The 18,041-nt window shown below is 40.3% G+C and overlaps 1 protein-coding gene across 2 annotated transcripts in view; it reads right to left on the reverse strand.

Annotated features, from left to right (window-relative positions):
- plod2 (procollagen-lysine, 2-oxoglutarate 5-dioxygenase 2) overlaps positions 1 to 18,041 on the reverse strand; it is a 35,212-nt gene extending 17,171 nt beyond the window's left edge. For both annotated transcript variants that reach the window (XM_071922436.2, XM_071922435.2), the window contains exons 1-4: positions 17,775 to 18,041; positions 4,508 to 4,599; positions 3,832 to 3,968; positions 237 to 400 (exon numbers count right to left, since the gene is read on the reverse strand). In XM_071922436.2, the coding sequence (XP_071778537.1) occupies positions 237 to 400; positions 3,832 to 3,968; positions 4,508 to 4,599; positions 17,775 to 17,877 (496 nt within the window). In that variant the 5' untranslated portion in view covers positions 17,878 to 18,041. The remainder of the gene's footprint in view (positions 1 to 236; positions 401 to 3,831; positions 3,969 to 4,507; positions 4,600 to 17,774) is intronic.

Consider the following 18,041-nt stretch of genomic DNA (forward strand, 5'->3'; position numbering starts at 1 on the left):
GGTGCACCACCTGGTTAACCAAACTCTGCGTCCAACATAAAGCTGCTGTGCACATCAACAGGATGATTTGTAATGGTTAAGGTTGATTCATTGATCTTTGAATTATCTTCATATAATGACATTTTATGCAATTTAACAGCATCCTGTTTTGATAGAAAAGGGATTGAATGGGTCAAAACAATTCAGCATCATCTCCAGTAATGTTTAAATCATGTGTTTGGACATTGGGAACCCACCTCCTGAGTTGAGGAAGCGCTTCCCACTGCGGACGGAGGGATACTTCTCAGCCAGTCGCTTATCTGGCCATATCAGTCCCTCCGCAGCAAAAAGCACTTTGTGATTGGCTTTCTGGAACTTCCTGAGGATCTCCTCTGGTCCCCCGGCGAAGATAAGATCATAGCTAACAGGGCAGAGTGAAGAAGAAATACAACAGATCATTATCAGACCTTTTCTTTTTTTTACCCTTTATGGGCAACCTGGCAGCTGCTCTTCTTCTTCTTCAACCAGTACATCTTATCTAACATCTGAGAAATACAACCTAGGCTGTTACTTGCTAGAGGCAGATAGAAATCTTGATGTAAACATTGGACATTCTTCATGACAGAGGGTTTGTGTGGGCAAACATTCTTGGATTGCACTGGAAGGCGTTTCCGAAAGAATTCTGCTTTGCCTGAGACACACACAGACAATATCACACATAAACACACAAACCGTGCTGATGCACGCACAGGCTATGATCTCTGTGACATCAGACTGAGGAAAAAGTGCCTAACCCTTTACACACTCATGATAACTAGTTTAAAGGATAAGGCTGGTGTTTTTTAATGCATTTCTTACCATCAACAAATCCTATGAAAATAACAAAATCACCAATGCGTTTGCTCTACTCCCGTTACTTTCCGACTTCCCATGTACCCTTTTTAGCCTTCAATCCGGAAGTCATTGGCTCCAATTGTAAGCTAAAAGCCTTTAAATACAGCTCACATAGTTTCAATTTTAAAAATCGCTAACTGTTACCATGAAAAGTCAGGCTGTTGGTTTTTTTTACCAAATCAAATTCAAATGGGAACAAATTCTTCATTACGATGGGGACTATTTTCGGTGCTACGGAACTACTTTCCTGAGATGGAAAACGTGTTTACGGTCGGCTTATTAAGTTGTTTGAGGAAAAAGTCGGCTGGCCCGGTGCATCGTGATGATGAAATATGCTGCCCAGAGCAACGGCATGGCTCTTTGAATAGTTTTTTTAATACAATGGAGTTCTATGGCTGCTGAGACATTTATGCTTTATTGGTTCATCGGCTACATGGACGAGACTTGTTAGCAAAACAAATTCATTGCTGATTTTGTTATTGTCATAGGATTTGTTAACGGTAAGAAATGCATTAAAAAACACCAGCGCTATCCTTTAACATCCACTTGCACCACCTCAAATGGATGTGTCATGAGAGGAGGTGAAGTCTAGATGAGGAAGGCTGCTTAGCTGTGCTGAGCACTACCGTAGCCACATCTGGCCAACACATGCTCACACAAGTATCCCTCTGTCCCTCCTTAACTCATCAATCACAGTCACACTGCTACAGTGTAGATGGAAGTGTTAAACCCCCGAGAAAAACGGGATTGTTCAAAAAATTGGGGATCAATTGATCTTGGTAGCATTTTTACAAACATAGCTTATTTTTTGTGCTGCCTATGATATTATTAAAATAATCTAAAATGCTTAACTGACTGAGATTGCGGTGGGAGAGTAAATAGCTCCACTCATATGCAAGAAGTAAAAGATGCAATCTGGACTATGATTGCTTTGATGTTTGTTTTAGACTTAATCTTAATGAATAACTCAAAATTGAAATAAAAGGCCACTAAACCCCACAGTAGGGTGCAGTCCTTCCATGTGGTCCTGGTTCTTCAAATGCACATAGCTTTATCCTCAATGAATTTATGTTATATTTTTTGAGTATTCTTTGTTTTAGTTGTATGGACATTACAAACACCATGATCCCATCACATCAACAAGCAAGTAGGGATTTTCCAATGTTCTAATGTGAAGTTTTTTGTATCATTTCCACAATTAAACTACTTTAAATTCATGGCTAATCTCAGCTGGAGACAAAATAATGCTGCATCATGCCAATTTTATCACTACGTGATGAAGAAATCCACAGCTCATTAATGAACTGAGCAACCACCACCATTTTAATTTCACATTGGCACACAAGGGTGTGTAGTTTGTGAAGTCATTAATATATGTGCCAGATTTTCTGCCAAAACCAAATGTGCCTCAAATGACTGATGCATGGCCAGCACACACACAATGTTCTGGCTGTGAAAGGGATTTACAATCTCCATTTACGGTGCATGGCATGAAACCATTTTCTCCTCATTTTAGGGATATAGCACATGCTCAGAAGCTCAGTGAACATAAAATATGGTGTAAGGCCATGATAAAATCAGAACAGCAGAAACCTTAAAAACCTCAGAGATGATGAAGTAGCATTATAGATTTTAAGATAATATTTGAATGCCTCGAAATTTTCTGTGAAGTGCAGTTACAGTTTATTGGATTATAATGATTTCCTTTAAGAAAAAAAAAATCTTTTAAATTTCAAATACCTGTAGCAAGGGTGTGACAACTTTGCACAATGATTATAGCTACAGTATTCACGAGACATGGTAAGTATCATCATCTTCTACTCTACTTTAAAAAATATGCTATGTAAGGCTGTTATTATGCTAAACCACTCACATTAACTCAGTGAAACTCTCCATTGGCCTTGAAAACTCATAATTCATCTACCTGCATGTGAGATTTACTCTCCTCATATATCTCACAAAGCTCTGTAATAATGTCTTTGCATGAATGAGTGGAGGCTGGTTTATTGCTACATAAACATGCAGAAACACCTCTCAATGAGCAGGCTTTGCTTTCAAAGCACTTATTACAGACGGTAATTATAAAAATTATTTTAATTCCTAATTCATAGATCTACACAGCAAGTAAAGGTGTTTTGCTTTCCTTTTTCATTATGGAAATGCATTATATTTCATAGGCTAAATCAAGCAAAACCGATGTTTGGGTGGAAGTAGTCTTTATCAAAGCATCCAAAACCGATAGTCAAGCATCATATAAATTAAAAAAAATGAGTGAATGAAGGAATGAATAGATAAACTAGAAGGGCACTCAGAGAGCGCAGACCTCCGCCAAGGTTCGTGCTATTATTGCTTGTTCATGAGTCGGATCCGGATCCGCTCCAAAATTTAATGGGTTCTCCCTTGGCCCATGCTACACCCTTCCACAAAGTTTCATGAAAATCGGGCCAGTAATTTTTCTGTAATCCTGCTAACAGACAAACAAACAGACAGACAAACAAACGGCACCGAAAACATAACCTCCTTGGCGGAGGTAAAAATAAAAATAAGGACTAAAAAGAATAAGGACTGAATCTTTTTTCTTAATGGGATGTGTTGCCTGGAAACATGTGGATTCAATATAGAGAAAAAGGGACATAACTTCTCCTCCACTATTTCAAAGAACAGGCGTCCCTTGGGAATAGCAGTCTTCCAGGAAAGATGGTCAATGAATATTCAAATATTCCAATTACTTAGGGGAACACTGAACAAAGCTTAGTCTAGGCTTTGAGGGATATTTGCTGCTACTGAAAAGGAATGCTTTTACTCTGAAAAAAACTACTGTATACTCTGAAGTTTTTAAGAGAGCCAGTCAAAGGAACAGTTGACTCAGATCACCATGAAAATGAGGAAATCATACTGGCATGTAAGAGTATATACAGGAAAGAAAAGCTAAAAATGTCTTTGTGTATACCGACGTACCTGTCCACAGATAGGACAACAAGATCATCCTGGTCAGCCAGACCCTCCATGGCCTCCTTCAGTAGTCGGACCTTTTGCCCTCCACCGATGGAGCGGCCCACGTCACCGCCCCGCCATTCTGCCCCCATGCCCAACACCTGGGACACAACACATTATGGACAAGTGTTAGAGTCCAGCAGGAACTGGACTGCAAAAATATCCCGTCTTAACCATATACTATAGGTCTTTATCAGGTTATTGAGTGTCATATCAGTCTTAAAATGTTCTTTTTCTTAAAATCAGTTAATAATTCTACCAATGGGGTGAGATAATTCCAGTTGTTTTTCAATGTTTCAGAAATATTCTTGAAACAAGGCAGAAGAAGGCAGATCACTCCACTCAAAGAAAATGGTGAAACGGTGAATTATTTGCATTGGAAACAAGTGACATTATCTCACCCCATTGGCAGATTTGGAGCCCCATTTGTCACTTGTTTGTTTTTAAGAAAAATGTTATTTTAAGAGTCAATTCTAGATAAAATGGCTCATTAACATGCGCTGCACTTCATTGTTTACCTTGAAAAGCCAAATCAAGCTTGCAAACCATTTTGGCTGTGGTGTGTGTGGTGTGGTAAGCTTGAGCAAACAAACTTCACATTTCACTGAAGTAACGGCAGAATATGAGGAGACCATCTTACCTTCACAGTGTAGTTGAAATATTTTGCAGACTGCATAAAGCGGAGGAAGCCATCGCTCTCTTCTGTGGCAACAGTTAGGACCAGCAATTTTTCTGAAAGAGACAGAAAATCGAATTCCATAACCCATGAGACTAATGAAATCATCACATATTTATTGGCTACCAAATTACAGGGGAGGTATGTGCTCCCACAGTTGAAGTTGTGATTTGAGAGGCATTTTATGGCACAAATCTTGGCTTCCGTTTGAAGAACTCCACCAAAATATGTATGTTGTTTTATGCCTATAATGTAGCGGGTATCCCATTTCTGTTAACCAAATTCCATCCAAACCTCAAACCTATGTCAACACACTGATAACTGGTTGGTTCAGCAGTACAAACCTACATCTTAAGTAAGGAACATCTATATTTAAGTCTTGATTCAATTTAAAAACAAAAGCATATTTCTGTCCGGGGACTTTAAAGATAAACCATTTCTTTCAACTTGGGCTAAAGGAACTCCCAAAAAACCTCCAGGACATTTCCGCTGGGCCGTGAGTGCTGAAGGCTGAGGTTGTGGAAGGGAGAGACCAAAGAGAAACCAGTGCCACAGCCTCATGTGAGAGGCTAGAGCCACGGAGGCTACACCCACTAAGCTAGTTTTCACTTGTTGTTTCTGTTTAGTTAAACCCCTATACTTGGGGAAGCCTTGATTAGAAAGGCTATAACCTGTAAACATGAGCTGAAGGAGGAAGAACCCTGCATCTCTACTGTAATCTGGATCATCAAATTCTATTTCATGAAGAGGAAATACTAAATACAGCTTCCAACAAGTCCGCTCAAACTGTCTGAAACTGCTGTGCTGCAGGCCAACAAAAAAGGAGTCAATGACACTTTAATATGGTTTTATGGGACCACTTGAATACTAATTCTGTTTTTCATGTTTCTAGGGCTATTCTGCCTTGTATTTAATATATAGTCGTATGTTCCACTAAACCCTCGTAAATTATTTATTGGACGTTGGTAAGTATGAGAGGAAGACTGAATGTCAGGCCCTACAAAGGCCTTGTGAAGACGTATTTCAAAAAGCACATTCTGCTCCGGAAAACGTGTGAAGTGCTGGGATTGCACTGGTGGAGTGCTCAGACTATGGGGTCTTCATTGTTTCATTTTTATTTCTTTTTTTGGGGGGTAATTTGCTACGAGCCTGGAGTTCATTGTGTGGATTGCCTCATGGACTGCACAGAAAGATTCAATTTTCACAAGCTCAGTGGAATTGAAGCTAACTAAAAAGAACCTCCCTACAAATATGTCTGTGACCCCATTTGAAAGCAACCCCCCCCCCCCCCCCTCCCCATCACCATCACCCCACCCCACCCCATCCCACACACACACAAACTACAGTCACACACAGCCTCCTTGCAGCTCATTTCCATCCATTTCCTGTCTATGTGACTTAGCCATTCTCTCATCCCAGTCTAGCCTGTGGCCCTGTCATCGCTCTAATGGCTATTCCAGTACTGCTCCGACACAGAGCTTCTATTACGGGTCGGGAATAGTTCCCTGTCTGCCTCTAACCTAATAGCACTGGATGACAGATAGCAGAGAATTGGTCGGATTTCAGAACAAGATGAGTTTCAAATCACGCAGCGCACAGAGGAACGGGGCGCCTATTCTGAGCGCAGGTGTGTCCCTGTTCTTGTTCTTGCTCGTGCCTTGGCTTGAAGGTGCAACAGGGAGAGTAGCGCAGGGAGGGGGTGGGACTTCCCTCCCACATCTGGGAAGCACATTTTGCACGCAGTCCTGTAAAACAACTGCTTTCATAGTAACAGGAGAGGTTTACACGCTTCCTCTCCTGTCCCCAACTATCACAGTGGCAAAGTTGAAGCCCAGGTCAGGTTCAGGTAAGATGTTTACTCTGAATCCAACATGGGTACGCATGATGGCCTTTTCCCCTGACCAGAAGAGGTGCCATAAATCAAACAAGTGACTATTTTCTTTTTTTTTTGCTACGGCAAGAAGTGCAGTAAATCTTGGAGAGAGCTATGGGAATCACACTCATAAAGGAAAAAATAATAATTTAATGACTTATAAAAAGAAAATACTTCAGTGACTGAACTTGAACACCTAATACAGCATAAAAATAGGTTATAAAACAGACATACAATTTATGAATTCCCCCTTTTACTTATGAGCCCATATTGTGTGCAACCCATGGCCTTTCCACAGTCAAGAGATACGGCTATAACTTTTCCCTCGGTTAAAACAGTACTGTAAGATGATATCGCTCTGCAGTGAAGAAATCCCTGTGCAAGAGTCTGGACATTCCTATTCCAGTGCGTAATGCCGAGTTTTTTTCTCGGGGGTTTCTTGGAAGTGCTTGGTCATCTCCATGAGAATTCACAATTCTCTATTATGCAATGCCATTATTACAGCCAGCACATACTGTATGTCTTTCTCTCCCTTTTTACAAGGAATTCATTCATTTTCATGTTGCCTTAAAAATGTGAATTCAGCAAAAGTAGGCTTGTTTGTGTTTTTTGCCATGAAAGCTGCATGTTGAGAGCCTTGTTCTGTTCAGGTTTGTGACTTATTTATTGAGTTTAGTGTCATGGCAACTGCTGGCTGTAAACTAAACTATTTTGACTTTGTGTTTTCTCTGTTTGAGCACCTGTATTGAAAAATGCCTGAATTTGCCAATGATGTCAGGGAGACACTTCCCGTCAGAAAAACACAGACTTAGAACTAACACCAATTACCCTTCTGTGACTTTTCCCTGACCTCATCACACCACACACTTTCCTCCTGTCATAAATAAGGAAGCCGCAGGAGTGCATCCCGACAAGCGAGCACCCAGTTAAGTACACCCTAGGGATGCAAACCACCTTTGATTTAAAAGAGATGAGACAGACACTTTTATTTCCTACATTATGAGTGTTATTCAAAGATTCTCATGAGTCATTTTCATTGCTTTTCCATATACAGTTGGTGGGGAACAAACAGACGCTCCTGCCTTATGAGCAGACTCACAATGGCCTCATGTGAACCACGGTTGGAAACTTTGGCTGAATATTATGACATTGTCTACAAATACAACGAAAAGAGCATTGGGAAGAATTATGGTTGGGCTGCTGAGCCCAGCCAAGGCCATATGTCTGGAAGATTTTGTTTTTGTTTTATATTTTTTTAAATGTGGGGTTTTCAATGGGCAGCTGTGAGTCCAGAGCTAAGTTTGCTTTAATTAGGCTTTCCATCATGAACGTAGAAATCCTCTTGTGATCAGTCCTGCATAAACTTAAAACAAATGCACTTCTGGTAGATTGGTAAATTACACATCAAATCACAGGGCTTAAACAACGTAAAACAAATGGTCATCATTACTGATGACCTTACTTAATTTATTCTACAATGACACATTTAGAAAAATCCTGAAAAATGTTACATCGAAGTTTATTTCAGGACAGCTTCAGGACTTTAAAAAGCTTATTCAAGTCACTTTACGGGAAATGTGTCATTGTTTCTAGTTCTAGGCTCTCCGCTTTTCTTGTTTATCTTATAATGAAGTTGTGAGTATTTTATTGTTCTGTTGTACATGTTTGGTTGTGGTTGCTACTGCTGAAAGCTTCTGTCTTGGCCAGGTCTCTCTTGTAAAAGAGATACTGGATCTCAAGGGACTTCCTATAATAAAGTTTTAAAAAAGGGTTAGAGTTAGTTGATTTCTACAACTAGGCTCATCATGGACACCACTGAGTGTTTTCCTGTGGTGCTTACCTCTGGTTTTATGTGTGTGTCTCTCTGTGCATTCAGACCTTACTGATGTGCATGAACAGAAGCAATCTTTGGCACGATGGGCAGTCGGGATGGAGATCTACGTAAACTGAAGCGTACATAGATAATAAATTCCAACCTTGACTTGACTCATTACAAAACTAACCAGCCCTTCACACTTAAAAATGTTAGAATAAATCTAGCACAGCTAACAGCATCTTCCAGTTCTTCTCTATGCAGGGCAACTGATGAATAGTTGCACAGATGAGGAGTCACATTTTCACAATAGAGATGAGTACACTAGCTTGGAGATAGAGATCCAACAGAAACATACAGTATAGTGCAGAGGTGATCTATCATGATGCAAAAATACTGTAATAACAATACTGCTTTGTCATTTGGTTTTTTGTATTGAGAATGAAAGGATGTTGAACCAAAATGTTGATGCGAATGAATGGTAGTCACACAAAATCTGACATTACAGTGTAAAATGTCTAACCTTGTACGCCTGATGATCTCATGACTCAAAAAGAAAGGTGCTTACAAAATCTAGTTTGCAAGGTTATATAATCGCAACATGAATATCAGTGAACACACACACGCACACACACACACACACACACACACACACACACACGCACACACACAGCCAAAAATCTCTCAGATTGATTTTACTGCAGCAGAGAATTTAGGGACAATTAGTCTGAAGGCCAAATTGCAAATTGGGGATTTGCCCTTTTCATGCAACATTAAAGTGTCATATATAATTTTCTGCAATTAAGGATGACTTGTCTGTGTATTCAGACAAGATACTGACAAAAGACAACAAGCACTCCAAGCTCCAGGGAATTAACCAGTGTGTTAATGGAAGCCACATACTGGTTCACAGTTTTAATTAGTCCCCAGAGTATAATGTAGACAAAACAGTAACTGTTTCAGCAAAATGAAGCTACAGTTCTACCTACCTATCTAACTGCAACTTTGAGTCCTGGGCAAATTTCCCAGCTTTGACGATGTTCTTTATTTGCACTGATGTTGCTGAAAGGCCATAATCACACTAGTCATGAAGCGTAGCTAAGAGACAGATGGCAACACTTAAACGAGAGGCTTTTAGACAGCCACAATTTTGGAGGATGAGCGTCTAGTCGGAGCAAACACACGAGTGTTCGTTTGACAGTCCTGTATGAACAGCCCACAGGAGGAGAGGAATGCGGCTCAGACGGTGCTGCTGTAAATCTTCCCAAAGAAAGATATGAACGCCAAGTGTTCTCTCCTTCCTCTCTCTCCCTCCCTCTTCTCTCTGTATACCACATGGGGCACAGCCGTCTAGGTAAACTTTCACACTCCGATGAGCGAATGCTCCGACTCACTGGCTGGGCCTCTGCTTAAGTAAGCATTTCTTACAGAAGGAAAAGGGGTCTCACGGGGAATGCGCCCTGGCCTTGAACATAAGGATAACAGGATCTTTCCTCTTTGATGAGGTGCTCCTGACAAGTGAACACAAACTCCTGGTGCCTCTATTTCGGTATCATCCCAGTAAATTCACATTGTTCACCTAAAGACTCACCAAACTGGTCAAAAAAAGTGTCAGGCCAAGAAAAATGCAGCTAGTCCAGAGAATGGCCTACATTTCTTTCTGTCCTTACATCTATTTGGCTGAGTCTGACTTTCATCTTCAATGAGATAGACATGCTTACAACCATATCAGGCCAGACTTTCACATAAGCAAAGTACAGCAGTGCTCCATTCTGTTTTTTATGACTGCACCCCAGTCTGCCAATTCCGACCCTGGAATTACGCATGGGGATAAGCGGCCTCCTGAAAAATGTGCACTTGAGGCGATGAATATGTAAGTCATCCCTCACAATATGAAATATGGATTCTGACTCTAACTTGCGTCAATTTGTAAGCTCCTTTCCCTCTGCACCGTAAACAGCATCAAAGGAGACGGCGCTATCAGGGTGCATGGACCGTTCCAAGAAATTGTTTAAATGTGCTGGGTTTAACAGAAGCCCAGTGCATGCAGCACTTCTGCATGGGTAGGGGCTCGATCCTTGAGCTGTGCCGAATTTTCAACCACGATGTACAGCTGAAACCCCTCCTCATGTTACTCAAGGTAACACGCACCCTTTCCTGGCAACAGGTTCCTTTAAAACAGTGTCTGGGAAATATCTCAAGCCTCTATCTCCTGCTGCCTATACATAATATATATGTATGTATTGTATTAGCCAGACACTGATGCATTTAGGTGCATCATCAAAGACAGTTGCAGGATTACCAGACATCATGGATGCCATCAACTGTGCTGTACGCATGTGACCATCAGGGCACAGAGTGCACAAGAGCAAATTTACAGGAATAGGAAAAGACAACATTCGAACATTCAATTGGTATGTGATGCGGAGATGGCCAAAGCAAGTGCCTGCGTGTAGTTTCCAGGGTCTAAACCATGACACGTTGCAGTACATTAGTTTGGCCACCACAATGAGCAATGCAAATGGAGAGTGACTTGTCGCCCTGGTTCCAAGTAAATGCCTCAGCAGAGAGACATGGAAATGCAAAAAAGTCCATGGACTGATTTTCCACCACAGCGAAGGAAAGGACAGAGAAGCCAACATTTTGTATAAATCGGTGTGCAAGCGAAGGCAAACTGACACTAAACCCTAACCCAAAATCCTCATTTTCTACACTGAATTGGCCAAGTCTGAACAGGAACAGCTCAAACATGCTTATCTCAACCTGCATTAGACCTGCGGAACTTTACTCTCTGAATCAAGCCCACTGTGCAGAAGATTAATGGACACATTCTCATGTTTCATGTTCTCATGTACTGTAAAGGTAAACTCTGGAACTATTTTTCCTCATCATTTTATGATCAAACAGAGATTTACATTATTTACCTTATTAAAAAAAACAAGGTTCAAATGTAGAGCTGCTATTGGGCTTTTGGGTCACAGAGGCAGAGCTGGAACCAGAACAGTGTTGATTTGACCAGCAGTACAAACATGAGGATTTAATCCAGCTGTGTGCTAACGCCAGGATTTCTACTATTACATTTCTGGAGCCCATCAAATTGTTGAAGTGTAGTTCAACAAGGCATTCTGCCATTAGCTATTTTAGGGACAAAGCACTGCACATTGACTTCTTGAACACATTATGCATATAAGGATATAGGAAGATAAAAATTGAATCATCTTCTCTTACATGACCAGTAAATTTGTTCTCAATGAAAATTTAAACACACAATGTTGGAGGATCTTCTTTTTGACTACCCATGTTTAAAGTCCTGGTGTTTACAAGGCCTCTCCAAAGTGTTATTGCTTTAGTGAGCAGTGCATCACCATCCTCCCAATGCATAGAACAGTAACCCAGCCAACCCTTGACTTCTTATCCCTCAAACAGACATTCATACAAGCACGCAACACAAAGACACACACAGACCACGGCCCAACCTACCATTACTTTTAAAGGTTTCCCAGCTTTAAATTACATTAGAATTTTAATGTAACCACAAGCAGCTTTGGCACACAAGTACCAGTTTTGATACCTGGAAGCCAGGAGCCCCTAGACATGCAGACATTCCTTCTCACCTAACAAATACCCTAGTCTCTACCTGGGTGAGTGCTCCATGTGTTTTTACTTAGCCCCAGTAACCTAATTTGAGGACTGGATGCGGAAAACACTGGGATACTGGTTGCTTGGAGATAGTCAGACATTATTTCAGTCGTCCACAACTAAAATAGAACTTATTTTCATGTGAAGCTTCAAGCCGCCATGATTGATAAAACACACCAGTACCATAAAATACAAGAGTCATGTACAGTAGTGCATCCGTAGAAAAAAAAAGTTCTGTTTTCAATTATACATGCCAAAACCCCAGCCACTTTAAACTTAGAATGTGGCATGATGTCATCAGCATCGGCCCAGGGAATAACTTTGGTCTCTCCGCTCCTTATTTATTTTACCGTAACAAAAAAACAACTATAATGTAGAAAGAAAACAACAAAATTTAAATGTACATCATGCAGTGCTCTTGTCAGGGGTAATGATTACAGGGGCAGTCATTTCCTCTGATGGCCAAAGTCCTGGGTTACCATAGTGCTTTAAAATGTTAATTGTTTACAGGAATACCAACCGAGATGAGGGCAACAGGATGCACTTAGAGGTTAAGCATCGAAGCTGAAATAATATGCTGTAATACTGTCTGTCATTTTTTCCTATTCGCCAAAAAAATGTACCGAAGTTAGTGCAGAAGGACACAACCAGAACGCAACTTTATAAAGTAACTTATTTTCATTTATTAATAAAACTGTGCCACAAAAGGGTATGAGCCAAGCTTTTGTATCCATCACATACTGTTACCATGAAAAGGCTCCAGGTTCTCCACATGTCAACTCATTTGAAGAAACTGCTTAGGGATAGGTGGGAAGGCCCCACCAAAGTGTAGGGTTCAGTGCCTTCATTTTCTTTTCCATTACCTGAATCATCTTAACAGGCTTCAATGACTAAGTACACACAAAAAGTAAGGACAAAAAAACCCTGAACTGGCTCTTTTTGCATCTGGGGTGCCTGTTTGTCAGGTCTTCAAGCGCAATGTCTTAAAGTAATAATCACTAACATTTTCATATATATAACTCTCTATTGGATTGATATAACATAACAGTGATGCAACCTATACCCAGTTAATGACAGCTTTTACATTTGCTGTTCTTAACACCCAGTGTAGGTTGGCCTTTCCAGGGGAAAATCCTGTGGCGCACAGGAATGATGCGTTTTATTATGTTTCCAGAAGCAGCAACGGCAATTTGTTTGGAATAAATAGAAGAACTGTGTTGACATGAGCAGCGACAGCCACCATGGCTGAACAGACAAAGAAAAGAGCGCCACCTACAGAAACTCAAACTTCATCAACAGAAATTCCAAGGAAAAAGACGTCACAGTACTGGACACACTGTTTGATTGACAGGTGATCTGTGGGAAGTGCAGTGCAGAAACACCACAGCAGTGAGCGCTGAGCAACAAAGATGTCGCCAAAATGAATAAAAACAAGGAACTCACAAATTACCACTTTAAAACCCTGATTTACAGACATGAATTATCATGAATTATTGCATACAATATACAAATAATGCATGATTTAATGTGTGAACTTCAGGAACTAATGATGTTATAGCATTAAAGTGGTAGTCTGTGATATCCGCATATTTTTTTATGTTGGCGACATCTGTGGGAACTACCTGGATTGTGAGGAGGAGAACAGATGATGATGATTGGGTGATCAGGAATTTTCCCACTGGAAAATATGCCACTATGGGCTGATGGGCTGCACTGGATTATTGGCCTTTTTACTGCTGTGTAAAGTGGATTCCTAGTCTATTGGATGCCCCCAGGTGATTCATATATTAATTTGCAAAATCAATTATTACTATTAATTAACTGTTGACTGACAGTCATTATTACATAAGTTATTAGCTACCGCTTGCTAATGACTTTGCTAATGACTAGCAAAGTATGACTCAGTCATATACTGCTGTTGTAGCATCATCAATTCCTGATCAATCAATCGATAATTTATTTCATATCACCCAGCCCTAATTATTCTGATGTGTGCTACTAAAGTAAAAAAAACTTGACAGTAAATATTACAAATTCAAGGCCTAATTCAGGGTTCAGCAACTATGAGCATGTCATTGATGTCATTGGTTATATTGGGCCTCTGCAAAATGATTTGATGAAAAGATTTCTTGGTTCTAAAGGGTACAATATACCAACATGCACTCTTCATTCATTCTAGGTCGAACCATGTTCAACATTGTTCCTATAAAGGTGCTCCAACAGAGACAAGCTGAAGGAAGATTTTTTTTTTTTTTTGTAATTGAGAATGCATTCTAAGAGTTCAGGCATCAACATTTTGTATCTTTACTATTTAACATGTGGATGTCATAGGTAGCAGGTATGATGGTGATTAGCGAAACTGTGTTGGACTTTTAAAAGGGATCACACATGTTCAGTAGACAAGACCTCCCGCCTCTTGGCCACATCAAATAAAAGATTCAGCCAATGTAAGATTCCTGCCAAAGCTCAACAGCTGCTCCATTCCTTCACTCAGTCCTCTCTAACATTAAGGGATTGTGACTGGATGGGAAAAACGATGGAACATTTTGACTGTAAGCATGGTCATGAGAACAATGCTGGACTGCCACCTGTTGTTTAAGACAGCTTGAGATGGAGATTTTCCCAGGTTGTTATTGTGTTATTCTTATCTATTTGACGGACGGCAGGAAATGCATCAGACACAGCAAACAACAAGCAAAAACAGGAGGACAGTAGACAACACAACATTTTTTGCTGAAAAGGACGTATTGAACCAAACTTGTGGTGATATGTGACAATGTTCCAAAAGATGAATTACAGGCTTGGTCAGACAACTAGGTTTGTTAGCACTATGGACTGGAATTACAGGCCAGAGAGCCATTATACAGTACATAAGGCACGGCCAATCTTAGGTGGAGTTTCCTTTTCTTCTCTATAAAATGTTCCCTGTTGGAACATCAGCGATGTCTGGGAGAGGTTTATTGTAATCTAAAGAAACATATTGCATGGGACAGTTGAGCAACCCAGAGCATGCAGAGGAGTGGCAGTTATCCCAGCCTCCCACAAGCTTCCACTAAGAGATATGCCCCAGTCATTGCCTGGAATGCAAAGGATGTTTTCAAGTAATTAATCTAAGTGTCTTTCTGTAAAATACCATTAACATGATGCAAGACAGCAGTCCACTCAAGTCACTTCAGTTTTTTTTTACATTTTGAGATAGTGTGGTGTTTTCATGTTCTCAGCTTACTCAGCAGTTGAGCACAGAAGGGGGAATCATCCGCTCATAGGTTTATATTCAATACAAATTTTGTACAACCAAGGTACAACCATCTCCTTCTCTTACACTTGTGTTTGGCTGAAATAGAGTTACTGGTTGTGGTGGTTTGCCAACACTTGTCCCATTCCATTCATTGGGAACTTCGACTCCAATGCTGTAAAATGACCCTGAAAGCAGCTCAAGCGAACTTATTAAGATAATTAAAAGAAAACCCTTTGAGTGAAGGTTAATTTAGCAAACCATTCAGCCCTGCGCTGGCAAATATCTGTTGAATTAAGAAGCAGTCTTGCCCAAAGAAATGTAGCGGCTTAGACTCACACCGCAAGAATTACATGCTACCCTGCTGGCCAAGGCCAGGCAGGATGCTGCCAAGTCACCACCTTATCTGCTTTGTTTTTCCTACACAATCTCTTGTATCTTTCTTGCTTTCACTGGACAAGAAAAGAGAAGAAAAACACTTGTACACTTCCTACTGTGTGTACTGGGGTAAAAATGACTCATCAGTTTAATATTCCATTGTAAGCTAATCTCCTAATAGGACTAAAGCACTAGCGCAGTGTTTCTTAAATTATGAGACACAAAATGGCCGATGTCTGTGGAATCTGGTGGAACTAAAGACCCCAGATGACAAGACCAGTAGAATGTTTTGATCAGCATGGGTCCCTTGTCGAGCGTAAATGTCTTCAGTCTGGGTCAGAGAAAGTTTAAGACCCTCTGCACTACATTATAAACTGAGCCACCTTGGCAGATAATGTTTCAAGACCTCCTGTAATGCCTTTGGAGCTCCGGGTTTGTCTATTTGGCTTGTTCTTCAAAAGCTATTCTAGTCTTCTCAAATATTCATGGTATACTAGAGAATGTTGTTTAGTCCTTATTCTATCGATCCTTTTTTAACCTGGAGTGCCTCTACTGTTCTTGAAAAGTGTTAAATTCTTGCTTTCCATTCACACATGGTAGGCTTTGATATAAAAATGGGTTGTTTCATAAGTGCAGTGTATCATATCGAAACTTTTTTCTACAAAGATGGAACTTGATCAAACCTCTATAGGGCTGGGCGATATGAACAGAACTAATATCATGATAATCCTAAGAAATTATTTTGATATCCATATATAACCATATCTGCTAACATAAGCAAAATCACATTAAATAATGTAATTGCTGTTCAACACATTGAGAGATTTCAATTACTATTTGCTTTTTTATCATTAATTTAATTGTCTATCACAATAACTAGAGATCACTATTTCTTCATGATTCTATTGAAAGATGATACTTGCCCAGCCCTACCCTGGTGTATTAACAATACTTTCATTTGAAAACAATTCCACATTGACACTAATAACATCCTCTAAAACTGATTTTGTCTGTGTGGAAGATGCTCAGTTGGTCCAGATCAGACTCCATTTAATCTAAGGCTTTTTGAACAGTTGAACTCCATGGAGCCTGCGAAGAATAAAGGCTGCTGGTGACTTCGCTCTTAATTGTTGAAGTTTCTGAAATTCTTCCCTGATAGTAGCTCTCTCTCTCTCCCAGTGAAATGCCTTATTAGAAATGCGTATGTACCAGACTTCCAAGTTCTCCTAAACATAGGCATACAGCAACACAATACATATGCATTCACTTATGGTGTTGTTTGCAGGTTTTTACAAGATGCCCTGTGATTTGACAGGAGCCGTGTTTTATTGAAATTATTTTAGGGTAATTGAAAGAGCAATTTAGCATCAACACCAACATGTTAACTGAGGAAGGATTTCTCAGAGAAGTCAATAAAGCTCTGACACATCTGGGATGCTGTTGGGAGCATTAACGTATACATGCACCCCAGAGGCTGTCCTCAACAGCTGAGCAGCAACTGCAGGAGCAGGTTGCACTTGGCCCTAGTCCATATAAGTTCAATTACAGCAGGTTTATAGCTGCCTCTCTGTTTCTCAAGCACATAATTGCTTGCTTCCTATAGACACAAAATCAAATACTAATGATTTTCTAACACGTTCTAAAGTTAAGTAAATGGGTGCAATTAAGTGTGTTTTTCAACTTTGGCTGCATTGGTTAAAGATTTTATTCAAATAATGTAGAATGGAAAGCAAAAGAAACCACTGGAAGCATCTAACCCTAACCCCTCTTGCCTCCAGTTACTTGTTTTTTTCTCCCACTGACGTTTTACAGTTTGACATTATCTGCATATAAAAGTCTGTGCTGTGCGCCAAACAGCATAAAAATAAAAACAGGATTGTGTGAAACCGCAGACGTTTCTTTGTTTCTTTCTTTCTTTTTTTCATCAAGCACTATCAAGTAATTGTACACTCTCTAACATATGTTTCACTGCACAGAGTACGACAATACGTTCACATTCCCACACACGGAGCCAGACATGCAACCTGCGCTTCCTCACCTAACATCATGTAGCAAAGTTGCTGAATTACATCTTCGAAAACAGAAGTAATTCCCATTTGCTCAAGTGACATGACAGCTCTGAGATGCAACTGGTGGAGGCATGACTAAGCACTTTTTATTAATCAAACACATGCAAAAGCAATAAAATTGGATGTGTATGACATTACATTATACGACTACATTAAACATTACATTATTTGACTTCGGGGCAGACCACCAAGAGCAACTGAGAAAAAGTTTCATCGTTGCTTACCTTTAGGAATAGGGACAGGCGCTTGAGTTGTGTCAGTGGAGTAGACAGAATTTGCAAAGTTCATCCAGCATAAAAATAAAAAATAAAACTTGAGGTACTCCATTGCTGTTATAGTGTGTGTTCCCAGACAGAGCGCAGACAGGACTGAATGGACTATTACCGGACCGTCCTCCAAGCCCACCAGCGGTCGGGAGCTCAGCCCTGGAGGGTCGGGGGCTCTCGCGATAATAAAATAATAAGGGAGAAATCCACCGATGGGTATCAAGA

This window comes from Centroberyx gerrardi, chromosome 22 (genome assembly GCF_048128805.1).
Source record: "Centroberyx gerrardi isolate f3 chromosome 22, fCenGer3.hap1.cur.20231027, whole genome shotgun sequence".
Lineage (NCBI taxonomy): Eukaryota > Metazoa > Chordata > Actinopteri > Beryciformes > Berycidae > Centroberyx > Centroberyx gerrardi.